We start from the raw sequence: 15,782 nt of genomic DNA, 5'->3' as shown, positions 1-15,782 counted from the left end.
TTTCCAAGCACAACCATCTGTATGGAGCTTATAGCGAATAGATTACACACAAAAAATTAATCTAGTGAGTTTCAGTTCTGTGAATGAAAATCCATCGTCAGCGTCAGAGTTCATAGGAAAATGAACAGATTGATTTAAGATGAAAAGAAACAGCAGTATCTCATGTAATCATTTGGTAAAACTAAAGTATGCAGAATACGGAACTTGGAATTTTGTTTTTCTTTATACTCTGTTCCACCAACATGGAAGACTCTACAAGCTATCCACTTTGATTCCTCCAGGACAATTTAATTTAATTTTAATTCTGAAAATAAGAAAAAAAAAGTCTTCTTTTGAAACTTGCTTTGATTGTAAAGCCATATTTTATTAACTTATTTATTTGAGTGAAAAGTTTTAATTATTTGTATTATAATAGTTTTTGTCTTTTTAATATCGCAACTGATTTTTATTGTAAACAACATCTTGGACAACTTGCATCTTGTATAAATAAAGAAAAAAAAAACATATGAATGCTAGCATGTTAAACCTTGATGCCCCTTTTACCTAAAAAAAATAAAAAAAAATACTGAGGGTAATGGTATAATGGTTTGCAGAAATGTTTTTAGCAAATTCTTTGGATTCTTAGCACAAATTAAACACTGTAAACACTCCAACTAGCCTAATTAGTGTTCATAACTTATAACCACAATGCACCCATCCAACAAGACAATGTACCATGTCATAAAGCTTAAATTATGTCTATCTGGTTTCTTCAACATGACTGGATTAAACCCACTGCAAGATGTGTCTAGTAAAATGACTTGTATGTTCAAGGTTTGTAGAGTTTTTGGCTTTAAAACTCAATAATATTTGCCTTTTAAGCACCTAAACATAATGGTCACCAGTCGTCTTGGGAACCTGTATCACTACGAAATGAGAAACAGCCGACACAGCAACAACTCATCAAACCCTGGGAGACACCCTGAGGCCACAATACTGTTTGTCATCACTGTATCACATTTGGGAAAACACTTCAACGTCACACTCCTCTGTTCTTATATGGATATCTCCAAACTCCCCTCTTCTCAAATTCCAGTGACTTTACTGGCCAAAGGGGGGAAAAAAGCACATTGCCTCAGAGGAATGCTGAGGATGTGCTATTAGCTTTGCCATTACCGCAAGGACTCCCAAACCACAAGTACGTCTGGTGAGGATGCATGTGTGTGTTCTCACTATATAACCATCATGGAAAAGTTTCTTCTTCTCTTTTTCCCTATTAACTGACTCAGAAGCCTTGTGTCTAATACTGGATTCAGACATGACCTGTTTTTTGTTTGTTTTTGCATCCAGTCATCCAGGAGACATAACCAGGCATTAGTGATAAAGCACTGATGATTTTTTTTAATGTAACAACCAGCCTGGTGCATCTACTAAAAGAAAATAAAAAGATTGATCTAGTCATTTTTCCATTATTTATTCCACAATTGCCTCCCATCAGAACAAGACACATAGATTCATATTAATTCATTTTCATGTTCATAAAAGTTTGTAGGTCTAAGTTCACACTTCCAGCCGTAGGATGTGGTAACGTCACATGTAGTGAGCGTGCTCAGTGTTTACGGAAGTAAACATGGATGGTAATGGTGGCGCATATCTTGCTATTTTAAAGTTGTTGTTCAACGGGTGCCAGGGCATTAACAACTCATTTCTCATTATCGTTTGCCATTGTTGTCGAGTTTGTCAAATATCAATGAAGTACAGGTCAAATGATTATGACCTGGCCGAACAGACAGAAATCTCACTTGAGAAGATAATTTACGTGTCAGATTTAGAACCACATATCCAAGTGACTCGGGTGGCATTTGTAAAAATCTGGCCTGTGTTGTTCAGACAGTCATAAAAAGATCAGGTGCAGGTCTCATAAGGACAAGAAAAAAAAAATCAGATTTAGGTCACTTCACTTCTACAGTGTGAATTTAGCCTAAGTATGCTGAATTCAAATAGGGTCTGCATTTTTGTTTTACGTTTGTAGACTGACGGCGATCAATCTACAAAAAAAAACAACCTTTTTTGTAAACTATTTTTGCCTTAAACTGAAATTCATGAGCCACATCAACTGTGCTCAACCACTTTTTGAAAGTAAGTCCCCCCAAAATAATTACATTTATTGGAGCAGACAGTATAAACTATACTGTATTGTCTGTCTTTACACTATCTTAGAGTTTCTATTTCTTATGTTTTTTTTTTTCATTTACCTCCCCATTTGTTTTTGCCTTGTTGACTGTATTGTTTTGGATTTTCCCTCATTACAAGTAGTACAATCCCTGCTGATTGTACTTGAACATGAAAAGATGTAGAGAAAAGTTCAGTCAGGTGTTATTTTTGTTCTCCCTTTCACACAAATGGGGAACTTCAATAGAACGGCATCAGAAGTTTACTTACCAAAATAGGGAAACAAACGTAATGCAGAATTACTATTTCTTTTAAGTGCTTGTTTGTTGTAGTGTTCCTACAGTGTAACTATGGTAACATCAAAATAGGAAGTGAACAGAATCTGCAGTGAGGTGTGAACTGTGTGATTCGAGACAAAAAATATTTATTTGAAGTGACTTCAAGAGTCTGAAGTAAAATTTCTAAGGACAAAATGTGAATCATCACATGTTAAATGTCATCATTCCTAATGCAAGATCACTAACATCCCTTTTTTTAATGACATATGTGTTTCTATCTGCTGCTGCATAATGGATTGACAACCTGTCTGTTTCGTACCTCGCCTCTTGCCTCATTTCCATTGGAGAGGGGCACCAGAGTCGACCCCCATGACTCTAAGGATAAGCAAGGATGAATTATGTTAATAGTGTCTGACGGCCATTTTTGAGTATGGAGGGAAATCTGTGACTCATTTCTCTTCCCCAAATCATTTGGGATTTGGCTGAGTTAGTGACATTCTTGGCTCTTTCAAAAATATTTAAATAGAAAAACTGGTGGCCTGTGCTCTTAAGGGCAACATCAACAAGGAGAGGATGAAACTGGGTGAAAAGAGCTGTTTAAATTAAAAGAAAAAAACCTGAATATTAATAGCCTCATAAATATGTGGAGAAATATATTGGAGAATGGTGTCTGAATTAGTATTCCTCTGTGTTCATGCACAAATCATCAAAAGCTTTACAAACATATAGAACTAATGGCTGTAATGAAAATATTTGTTTTCTTTATTCTTGTGTTCACATTACACTTGAGCAACACTTTAATGTAATTCAATAAGTGACAAAAATTGTAAGAGGTTGGCTATTAATTAAATGAGCTCATAAATTACAATTCCCTCTCACTTATAAGAATCTGAGTGTCTGTACACTGCCTGTGTTAATATAACATCTTGTATGGCCGTCAGGTCTTTCTCCAAAGATTACTCATTAAACAGTTTTTGAAAAAAAAAAAAAAACTGAAGGCTTTAAATAGCATCTATTACCAGAACTCAATCTGCTATCAGTGAATGAGATAAGCTATTGCTGTACTGCATTGCCAGTGTTAGCTCAGTATAGAAAATGTAACAAAAGTGTAAAAAGCAGCACAGTCAAAAATGTATATTTACAAAAGCAAACAATACCTTAAATATCCAATCTAAAAATTTAAAAAGAACTTTGGCATGAGCTCCAAAAGGTGCATCAACCTGTCCCCATGAATCAGCTTCCCATTGAAATCGAAACGTGGTGTTGTGGGGGTAGCAATGAACATTTTCAACTTAAGACCGAGGTCGTTCACTTGTTGACTGCCATTCCCATGACCGCAAAGTTAGTGGCCATGACAAACCATTAGGACAGGTCTTCATGGTCTGTTATGAGGGAAGTAAAGGACTTACAGATAGCAGTCATGGTTTCATATTGCATCTGGTTATTTGAGATATTACGCAATCACTTGCCAACAGCACTGGGGAGATTCCAGAAACCTGAGGTGACGCCATCAATTGCCTTATGAAGTGAAATGAAAAACCGGGAATAAGAATAGAGGAATCTTTCTCATGGTGGAAATGGTTGTTGAGATATTTGATAGTACAGACAAGAATGTTTCGGGTCATTTTTTTATGTAACTGTAGTGCATAATAAAACAAAAGCTGGATTTTTGGTCAGTGATAGAAAATTATAGAAAAAAAAATAAACAAAAACCTCAACAGCCACTTTATTAAGTACGTTGATTATTTTATTTGCATAAACAGGTAATCAGGCAAATATAATGATAAAGATTTTTTTTAACAAACCTCTTTGAAGTTTATGAAGAATGACCAGTTAGTATCAGATGTGGAAATAAACATGCCTTTGTGATGTAGAACCAATTAGCAGACGATAAAAAAACAAAAAAACAAAACAAAGCACCTCAAATAACCATTTGTTAAACCAATGCATTCAGCATAACGTCTCTGATTATGCAAGCCATCAAAACTTGAAGCAGATGGACTCTACTGCATCTTCTGATGCTGCTCCTATAATTTGAGAGCAAGAAACTGGTCAAAAACAAATTGGAAAACTGTTTTCCAATTTCAACAGTGACACTCAGATCAATCTAGCTGAAACTATATTAAACAGTGATCATTTCTTTATCCTGTCATCAGGCTGGTGGCGTTTGTCAAATAATGTGGGTGACAATTTCAGCCACCTTTGGCCCCTTTGTAGCAAATTAAACATTTTTAAACGCCACAACCAACCAGAGTGACGCTGCTGCTCACTTTCATCTCTTTATGACAACAGTGCATTCATTTTTTTTTTGATAGGTACAAATTTCAAATCACCTCAGTTGGTTTCTTGAACATGACATTTAGCTCACAGTTTCCAATGACCTTCACAGTCACCAGATCTCAACCCAGTAGATGACCTTTGGGATGTGGAGGAGCAGGAGATTTTCTGCTGGGGGATGTTCTTTTAAATCTTGTTGGTTTCATGCCATAATAAGCAAAACAGCTCTGAAGCTAACAGGATTCTGATCAATTGCTATTGAGGTGTGTCTGATAAAATGAGTCCATGTGTCCCGAGCTTTCAGTACGTACAAAATGACAAAGTGAGGTTGAATTTGTGAAACGCATGACCTCTTCCAAACGGTAGTCGAGAAGGATTGACAGCAAACCCCTGTGGAGCTGGGCTGAGAAAATCAGATGAGTTGACAACATTGTAAAGATTGAACAAAAGACCAGATGGGCTCTCTGAAACTGTCTCTGTGCAAGGACCATAAATAAAGGCAATGGGGGTGTCAGCAGATAGGGTGAAAATGAGGTAGGAAGACAAGGACAAGCCGTCACACTGGAGGAGAAATCACCTTCTTCTTTCTGACTGCAAATTCTAAAGGCAGGAAAAAGGGGAGAGAAAGTGGAGAGGTGGGGCAGTTGGGGAGGTGGGGCAATTGAGGGAGAGGCAGAAGGGTGTGTGTTCACATGAACACATTCTTCCCCTCCTACATGCATGCCACCAGCCACTGTTGTCTCTCCGGCAGAGAGGAGAAAGTTGATGCAAATTCCGAGTAATCTCCAGGAGCTTCCAGACACCCGAGCAAGCCCAGGTTTCTTCTGATCTCTCCTACACATTTACTCTGTTCCACTCACATACACCCACCAGCCATCACTGCTGGTACTGTAGAGGGAAGAAGAGACACGAGGAGGACTGTTACAGATCTTTATACCCAGCTGCTCACCCAGCCACCACCAGACTATTTGGCAGAGATGTGGACTTTTCCTGTAGGGGTAATCTTTGGAATACTGGCCTCTGGCAGTTCAACCCAACTTCAAGGTGAGGAGATTGAGATTTTACCTAAATATCTCTTTGTTGTGTTTTTCTTTGTTTTTATTGTTCTGCTGTGACTGGTAATTCTCTTTGGTATCAGACTTTATAGCCAGACGGCGTTCGTTTTATTTTCACGCTGAGGCTTGCAGAGCACATGAATGAGAACTCATAAAAAAGGAAACTCGAGAGTGAAAGACGCTACTGAGGCTGCTGCTTGTAGAATGGATGAGTTGGTGCCGGCAAGAGAGCATGTGCTTCTCCAGACAGGCTTACGTCTGGCATAGTCTGAGACTGACGCATGACAGACACAAAGAAGAAAGCCCCGCTTCTTCCTCACTCTGTTTTAGACACGTGCTTGCATTTAAACCTCCGCTTTTCTGGGTTTTTATGAACAGTGTGGCTGGCTATTAAAAGCACAATTATCAATTGGGGGGGAAAAGGTATAGCGATTCTGCCCTGTTTTAATGTTGCAGTCTGTGACACAAAGGATGGTCTTCGGATGTGCTCTAGTTTTCTCCCTTTTTGTTTTCTCCTAACTCTTTGTGTCTCACATATAATTTCATTGGATTTGGTGCTATGAGCGATAGTCTCTGGAGGCTTAGTTGGCTTTGAATCAAACAGGTCTCGGGTCTGTCTGGCTTTTTCCCCGAGGAGCTGGTGGTCTAGTTGCTCACAAAGACCTTCCTCTGGCTCTGGGCCAAATAAAAATCAGCATCAAGCTGTAATATTGACTAGGATTTAAAGGCAAAATGAGGGGATATCTGGACAGCTCAGGTGCTGAGTGTGTAGGAAGGGGGGAGGGGGATCCTTTTACCCCTAAGACAGCCCCTGTTTGCTCCTCAAGGATCCTTGCACGCTCAGAAGTGTGTGCTTTGTTTGTGCATGTTTCGATTGTTTATAGCGATTGTTCATCCAGGTCCAGACTCAGTCTACACACTGATTCAATTAACGTGTTTTGATGATGAGATTTATCATCGTGGATAATGACTTTATCTTCAAAAAGTAGTCAGGAGGGAAGAGGACAGTGGATGGAAATTGATATCCACCACAATGACGGCAAAAGCATGAACAACATTGATCTGAGATTTTCCCTTTGATTAAAAAAAAAAAAAGACAAGAAAATAATTTTAGCTTATTTGATTTAAAAGTTGTAGCGCAAATTCTGCAAGGATCTTGAACTTTGAGGGAAATCCAATTGAATAGTTAACTTCAGTAGTTTTGATAAAGTCAGTGAAATTTTATATTTGAATCACAAAATTTGCTCAATATGCAACAAAGCTAAACAACTGATAAAATGAACAGACCTGTGAACCTCTGAAACATCAGAACTTCTTAACAACCGTATGTGGTATCTTCATGTGCTCACATGCTGTCGTATTCTAGTGAAGAAACTCTGACTCATTGTGCACTTACAGAACTCACCATGTGTTTGGTTGGAATATTCTTCTTTCTGCTTAAATGTTCACTGGCTGGCTATAAGTTGCATGTCCTGCAGACATGATATTTGTTTCCTTGGTTTGGCAACCTCCCCCTGAATGCTCCTGTGTCATGTTTCAGGGTGAGGGGTGGTCAAAGTCTCCATAAACTAGGCCTTGACAAAGAGTGCTTTTGTTGGTAGGGTCTCTATTCTAAAAGGCACGTGTTTGCCTCCTCTACCAGTGTGCCCTTTACTACAAACCAATACTTGTTCAGCCTGTGTTGGGGGGACTCTGTTTCTATGGACTCTAGTACTTAGCATCTGCCTGCCATGCTGTTTATTACCCTGCCTTTTCATTTTAGCAGAATTTCTTCATGTCATTCAGTTTGCTTCTTGAACAAATCATTAGTAAGTGCCTCTCTATCAATGAACATTGCAGCACAGCTCATGGTCGTCTTAAGGGTATTGAGGGAGGTTGAGGTCTAAGGAGTTCTGCACCCTATATTTGTGTTAAGGTTTATACAAATATTAGGCAGCTCCTAATATTTAGGCAAAATGAGTCAAAAGGTGATTTAACTGACTCTTGAAATTACTATGATATTGGAATATGATCAGAAAACCATCAGGCGTTTTATTGCAAATAATCAATAGGGTTGCAGGAAACTAATTGTTTATGTCTTTCCTACAAGGTATCCTGTCAGGAATGAACATCAGTGCCCTATTGTCTTTTACAAGAGGATTCTAAAACTAGATACTGGGACTTCTTTTCTGCAAAGTATGCTTCATCCTCTCTGGCCCAGTTATCCGTTCACATGGCTTTTCTTGTGACTTCTATGTGGATGACTACCAGCTATTTTCATCAGATGTCCTCGCCCTTTATGCTAGAGTCTTAGGATCTTCCCCCTTTAGCTAAATCTCTTTAGGAATCAATCAATAGGTCAATCCATCAAGTTTATTTGTATAACACATTTCAGAAGTAAGGCAGTTCAAAGTGCTGTACATCATAAAAACACAACAATACAAAGTCATAAAAGACACCATTTTGAGAAAACCCAAAACAAACATTACATTGTTATGAATGTCATCATTAAAATGATCAAAACACATCAAGTATGTTGGTCAATGTTTCATTTATTATGGTTCAAAAGCAGCTTTAAACAGCTGAGGTTTTGGTCTAGATTTAAAGGAACTCAGCGTTTCAGCTGGTTTGCAGTTTTCTGGATGCTTGTTCCAGATTTGTGGTGCGTAGAAGCTGAATCCTGTTTCGCCATGTTTGGTTCTGGTTCTGGGGATGCAGAGCAGAACCAGAACCAGAAGATGAGAGTGGTCTGGAAGGTTGATACAATAACAACAGGTCTCTAGTGTATTTTAGTGCTCAACCGTTCAGCAGTTTATGAACTATCGCTGTATTTTTTTAAAGTCTATTATCTAAGCTACAGGGAACCAGCGTAAGGATTTTAGAACTTTGGTGATGGGCTCCATCTTCCTGGTTTCAGTGAGGCTGCCAGCAGAAACGTTCTGGATCAGTTGCAGCTGTCTTAGCTAGTGGCAGACCTGCAAGGACTGCAGGTCTGCCATTGATTAGGCAGTAATCAATGCCTAATCAACGCAGTAATCAATGTAAGTACAGATAAACACATGGACTGAGTTAGTCCTTTAGGAATGATCTGTTGGTCATCATATCCTGTGAAATCATAATTCAACAACAGATGTCTTATTCAGTTTTACTGTAGCACATGCCGCTACAGGAAATCCTTCATGTCCACAGTCATTAGATCCATAATGACTCCAGACTATTTATATTTATTTTTGATCCACTCTGCTGGAATGAGCATCCAAAACCTTTGGCATTTGCTGTTCGTAAAAGGTCTTTTACTGTACTAAAAAAAAAAAAAAGAAAAGAAAAGGTGCTTTTCCAAATAAATGGCCATTCCTCAAAATTTACTCATTACTTTTTCTAATGATTAAACAAGATTAATAATTATTGGTAATTTCTAATCAGCTGATATGAATAATTCCTACTGTAATGTTGATCTACTTTGCCATAGAGACATAGTTTTATTTCAAGTGCTTTAAAAACAATATATCAAAGGAAATGGTAAACACTTTGCTAAACTATTATAGAAAACACTCCAGGTGCTGCTAGTTATTAAAATTAATAAAGTAATAGAAACATATCTATAACATGCTGCACTTTACAAACTTTTGACACCTCAAACTGAAAAGACATTTTGCAGAAGAACAAACATTTTGGACTCCTTCCTCTTCCTCATTCTCCAGTTTTCAAAGTTATACAGATTGAAGTGATTTCGCTTCACATGTGTTGTACAGAAAGCAAAATCTTCATGCCTGTAAAAGGAAAAAGACGACGTTACCGCCTTGATACGTTTGCAAAAAAACTTGCCTACCATCCAGAGTAGAGTGGGTGGAGGTGCAAACATTGGAGGTGTGATAGGAAGTCACACTTTGCAGAGAATGCCAGTTTTGTCAGTCCTTTTTGTGACCTTTGAATATTTTGTGTTTATACGCCTGAGTGTTTGAAAACATTGTCCTTACTAGATCTCATGTTTCAGTTGTCCCACTACCCCAGAGACTTTTCCCAGTGGAGGGAAAGATCTGTGCTGACAAAATGAAGTTCACCCATGCGTGATGATGCTGGTCAGTGACGCTTTGTGGGAATTGATGCTGCACAATCTTGCTTCACAACCAGCATATGGACTATGGCTAAACAGATGTCACAGTATGAACAGGGCAGACACAGCAGGTTATTTTTTCAAGCATGACATTCTAACCGCATGATATTTTTCAGAACACCTAAGTGTGAGCATTCCCTATAGAGTGCATCTGGCAGCAAGTAACAACATAGATACAGATAAGAGGAGAAAATGAGACCCAGCTTTGTATGTTAATATTGTTGACAGCAGCTTACTGCCTCCTCTTGAGGAATGGCTCTGAAGTCATGAAGGGATAATCAGCCCTGTGCTTCTGTGAGCTACCAGTTTTTTTGTTTGTTTTTTTTTTTTTAAGACATGTATGTGGGGGGTATATTGTGTTTTATTGCTGGCATAGAAACGACAAACAGAGAGCTGTCAGAAAAAAACAAGACAACATGTAAAAGCATGGGGGCAGAAGGGAGGGAGAGAAAGTGAAGTAGGAGTGGAGACTTGGGTTGACAATTCTTCCCATTGCAGCTGGAGGTTTTGGCAACACAGAGTGTCAGAGCTTCGTTTCTATTGAACTCTGCAGCCAGACTTTGCAGTCTCCTTGGTTCCAACTCCATTAGGTGACAAAGGAGCTTTTGGGAGAGTCAATGCCTTGGCATAACAGGCTTCTGGGCTGCATAAAGACACCCACAACTGTCCCTCTGCATATTAACGAGTGCCCTGTTAGATCACTGTCAGCACTCTTTTCAGCCCACCGAAGGCGCGCTGTTCTCCCTTTGATCTGTTTGGGGCAGGTTTGCAAGGCCAAGGTTGTTGTCTATTTTATCCCTCGAGGGTGTGAATGATGCAAGCTGCTCTGACTGAGGTTGTTTCAGATTTTCCTATGGGAGACGGAGACGTATGAAGGAGAGAGTTAGTTTTTACAGCATGTGCAGAGGAACTTGGCACTGTTGCACAACTGCCACTAACATACAAAAACTTTACTTCCTGCTTCTGTTGCTACTTTCTTTTTGCTCATGATAGCATGTTGAAAAAAAAAAGGTGTGGGGCCCTTATCTTTTCTCATGAAAATCAAGAAATTAAAAAAAGGAGAAAACTTATCAATGAATAATCCTCTGACTGGTGTGCAATTTAATACAAGTGTCAAGTTCAGAATGCAGCCAAATGAAATTGTATAGTTGATTATATACATATTTTTATGGTCACTTAACAAAAAATCTTTTCATTATTGTGACTTGATTCAAAATGAATCAATGTCAGAACTGGATTCATTTTGAAACCAGTTCAAAATGAATCCAATTCATCACAACGGATAAATTGTTGTGAAATTACACAAATTGTCCTTTATTTGCAAAACACAATATAATGTTATTGTTCGTTGCAAATTTAAACTTAAAGGACGCTGTATTAGGTACATCCTGCTTTTACCAAGTTGACTCTGGTAAAAGAATAAAGTTTCCTTAAGAACTTTATTCTTTAAAAAAAAAAAAAATCACAAAAAGTTTGAGGCATATTTTGGTCCAGGTTGATGTGAAGGCATCATACAGGAGCTGCAAATTGAACTGCTTCACATTCCCGATGAAAACCTCCTGTTTGTCCACGTCCCAGAGGTGCTTTGCTGGATTGAGATTACATGTCTCTGGAGGCCACTAAAGTAGTGAACTCATTGTATTGTCATTTTTAATGTGAGGTTTGTGAAATGGTGTGTGATTATCCTGCTGAGAATAGCAGGAAATGGTTAAGGTGGTGTTGTTAAAAGTTGAACGTGGTCAGCCGCATTAATTGCTCGAGATGCTTTTTGTTGGTTTTTTTTTGAGATGCCTGCCACATAGTACAAAGATAAAAACAAACAATTGAATAAAATAAAAAAAACAAACAAACAAACAAAAAAAAACAACTAAATCTACATTGTGCCTTGTGGCTGATTCTCTATTTAAATTAATAGGCAGTTGAGCAGGTGTCTGTAATAAGCGCTTAAAGTTTTAATGTCTCAGTTGAAGTTTTTTTGTTTTATTTGTTCAGAATATTTGTCACAGCTATGACTGTAAGGTCAGTGTGACTTTTTTTTTTTCACAGCTTTTCTCCAAAAAGTTCAGCAATCAGATATAAAAACAAATGACTTCTCATTTCCTATGAGATGTTGCAGTGTGACTAGGCCATCTTTCACAACTCATAAATTTGTCACCCTGGTAACAAAGATAATCTACACACAAAAAAACAAGTGCATATGTTTTCTCTGTTTCTCTGGAAGCATGTGACATAATTTAGCTCATCTTCAGATTATCAACAACATTCCTAGGAAACGGTGGAAAGTCTTTAGAGCTACAGTATGTAACTTTTATTTAAAAAAAAATATGTATTTTACATATTTGTTACTATGTAGTGACAGTGTAAACTGGGACAGATAATCTGTGAAAAGATTGAGCTCCTCAACCTGACTGACCTGCTACTGTTGTCTAAAGAAATGCACTGCTCCCTGTCAAAAACAACCAGTCAGAGTCAGGAGGAGCATCTTGATGCTGACAATCATCCTTGTGTATGTGCTGATAAATGTGCTAATGGCGGAGAAGCAACTTATGATTCCAGGAAAACTGTGCATTCATGGCAGACTGGGGTATCAGGAAGAAGCTGTAGCATAGCAGAGAGCAAAGGGGACAGAGAGAGGGAGAGGCACGTACACTAGCCTGTTTGACATCACTAAGAGCTTCTTCCTGGCTCTGATTGGTTGTTTATAGTCAGCATTTAGAGCACTAGAGGAAGACAATGGAGCACAATTTTTCTCATACTGTACTGTCACAACATCATGACAGTTTCAACAATTATGCAATCTTTTTTTAATTAAAGTTACATACTGAAGCTTTAAGGGGTGAAATTACTATGCATGCTTATCAGAATTTGAAGACATAGTAATAGCTGAACATTTCATTTCCTCAGTGAACTTCAATATAATACCAAGTTTTCTGTTTGCTTTCATGTATAAAGGCTAACCACATCCTGCACCAGCATCCTCTTTTACCAAGCCAAGAGCATGAGTGTTGTGTGTTCGTGGTTTTAGTTCCCCTCCCCACCCCACCTGCCGTCTGTCCCTCTGTCACTGTGCCAGGGTTCACCTGCCTGCCAGGTGTTTCAGTTCTGAAACCTGCGTTTAGCTTTTGAAAGAAGCAGTTACCACGTGGATACCAACTGCTGCCATCTTATCTGATGAAACCAATTTTGCATGTTTGTTTTCATATCCGGACCCTGAAAGTTCTCAAGGAAACTGAAGCAAATAGACTTGCAACAGACATTTGGAGGCAGGCGGCACAATAATGACCAGATTTTCTTCTTCATGGATCTTAACTGAGTTTAGGAGCATCAGAAAAGGAACAGAAAATGCAATTAAAAGATGTATCATAATATAATTTTAGAATAGGGTGAAAGGCTAGTAAAAAGAAAGATCACTTTGAAAATGATTCTTTCCCAGGACACATTTCACAGCAAACTCAATATTAATGAACTCCTCTTTTAAAAAATATATATATATAGGAGATGCATTAAACAAGAATAACCCAAAGGACGACTTAAAAATTTCCCAAATCTTTGTTCATTTTATGCTCCAAAATATGTTTTGAATTAAAGCAAAATGCTTTTACATATTTTGTGGTTGCTTGGGTCATTCATCAAGACCAGGCAGATGGTTTTAACAAAGCACAATGAGATGTGTTTGCAGTTTCATAATCTCAGCGAGTGTAGAACGGTGCCGTTCAATGTGAAACCCTCTCAGTCGCTGTGAATTATGTGACAAAAGGATGATGCACCTGTGCACATAGTCAAGAACTTTGCATTTGGCCTGTTCCAAGTATGAAACACTTTATAATGTTTGTTTGGAACATAAAAAAATATATATATATTCTCATTTTCATGTTTTTGTTACATTAACAAGATATATTTTAGAATGTCACAAGATTCATTTATGCCAATAATTATATGAAATAAATAAGCTTTGGACCTTACAAATCCAAAAATTAATATTTTATTTATGGAGTTGTTGTTAGTGGGCCGAATTTAAATGCATTACACACTTCTCTTCCTCCCTCATCTAATATAAAACCTCAGTAGAGATATTAAGTATACTGATTTAATTACAGATCTCTGTGTTGTTGACTCCGACAATACTTAGCTCATCAATTTCTTTTTCCATAACTTTTACTATAGTTCTGAATTTCTCACAGTAATAAAACGACTTCTCATTCTGTTTATTTGCTTCTTTCCAGTTAACTCTCGCAGCTGCAGTTATGCAGGCGTATTTCTGGTTGAGGGAGAGAGTCGCCACTCTCTGACTCTTGAAATGGCAAGAAAAGTCTGTGAGCAGCTGGAGAGCACAATCGCAAGTCCAGAGCAAGTCCAACTGGCCTATAACAGCAGCATGGAAACGTGCAGGTAAATTAAACTTCCTTCAGAAAAATATTGTAGAAAAAGTATTGTTTCATAAAAATAACACATTAGAGATATTTCATCTTATATAGTAAGGTATATTTATTGCTTAGGTAAGACACAATGTAACTGAAGAATGCTATATGCTATGTTTTATTTTCCAAATTTCTAAAGCGTTGTGGATCAAAATCTGAATCGACAACTGTTCACTGTTTTTGTCACTTAAGGTACGGTTGGATCAGCAATGGGAGCAGCGTCATTCTCAGGCACACTCAGCATGAAAACTGTGCAAGGAACTTGACTGGGTTTATTGTTAACTCACATACTGAAGATCAATTTGATGCTTACTGTTATGACAAAAATGGTAAATTGCAAATGAGGAACTATTATGAGATTTTGGTTTATTTTGTTGTTATTATTGACTTTTTGATTTGAAACTTGCTGCCTTATGGTTCCTTGCTACCAGATTTTGCTGAGAAGAACTGCAGCAAGGCTTTCCGGGAAAGCTTACTCTCAGACACATCAGGTCAGTATAACACACCCTCATATTGACTGTGATGGACTGCAAGTCCAAAACAAACACCATGGTGTTTGAAACATTTTTACGGTTGAGATTTGTTGTAGGATTGAGGCATTTGAGGAAAAGTGGCTCCAGTGAAAGATGTACCATATTATGTGACCTCTGATCTCTGTTCTCTAATTAACACAAATGGTTAAACAAATGAACTGTCTGAAACAGGCAGAATCCTGTTTCAGACTCTAGCAAACAATGTCCTTAACTATACAACTGTGTTATAATAACTGAAATACTATAGGGACTTGGTTAACTTAGATGCTGCTTAAAACAAAAATATTATATGTATAAAGTGTATGAGTGAACAAAAAATGCTTATTCTCTAAACAGCTCTGACATCACCACAGCCTCTGACCGATGGCACAACAGAGTCAGAAACATCAGAAACAATCCCAAAGGAGGACAGGATAAATTCTCCAACAGCTGCAACTACATCTGAAGATCTGAGTAAAGATGATTTCACTACGGTTCCTGAGGAGGGAAACCCCGCTGGAGGAAGCAACGTCACTTCCGCTTTCACTACAATGGAGCCAGACCCGAGTGATGGATCTGGGATGGGGCCTGCTCAACCAGAGGAGGAAAAACCAACTCCAGTGATCAACGCTGAAACGACAACATCGGGTGAAAAGAGACCTATTGAAACCAATGGTAAAAACATAAAATCAGAGTTTAAGGAAACTCTAACAGTATGTCCAGTACATCTCAGTAAATTATACGTTATGTTTCAATGAGGTTGATCGGTCAGATTAAAATAAACTTTTGAAAATTACCTTTGAGCAGTTTTAAGTTTTAAGCCTACGTTTCAGAATTAAAAACTTTATGTTGCTAGTAATACGATTTAAAGATTGAATCTTGTAAGAAATTAAATATTGTAATCTATCTATCTATCTATCTATCTATCTATCTATCTATCTATCTATCTATCTATCTATCTATCTATCTATCTATCTATCTATCTATCTATCTATCTA

The 15,782-nt window shown here is 37.9% G+C and overlaps 1 protein-coding gene across 1 annotated transcript in view; it reads left to right on the top strand.

The window, feature by feature from the left end:
- Positions 1-5,385: 5,385 nt before the first annotated feature.
- The window catches only part of cd44b (CD44 molecule (IN blood group) b), an 18,053-nt gene continuing 7,656 nt past the window's right edge, over positions 5,386-15,782 (top strand). The window contains exons 1-5 of the mRNA XM_007545480.2: positions 5,386-5,750; positions 14,078-14,243; positions 14,465-14,601; positions 14,704-14,763; positions 15,142-15,459. Coding sequence (XP_007545542.1) covers positions 5,684-5,750; positions 14,078-14,243; positions 14,465-14,601; positions 14,704-14,763; positions 15,142-15,459 — 748 coding nt within the window. The 5' untranslated portion in view covers positions 5,386-5,683. The remainder of the gene's footprint in view (positions 5,751-14,077; positions 14,244-14,464; positions 14,602-14,703; positions 14,764-15,141; positions 15,460-15,782) is intronic.

The sequence above is a fragment of the Poecilia formosa genome, unplaced genomic scaffold (assembly GCF_000485575.1).
Source record: "Poecilia formosa unplaced genomic scaffold, Poecilia_formosa-5.1.2 Scaffold13, whole genome shotgun sequence".
Lineage (NCBI taxonomy): Eukaryota > Metazoa > Chordata > Actinopteri > Cyprinodontiformes > Poeciliidae > Poecilia > Poecilia formosa.
Note: the sequence above shows the minus strand (reverse complement) of the source record. Positions and strands in the feature narration are given on the sequence as shown.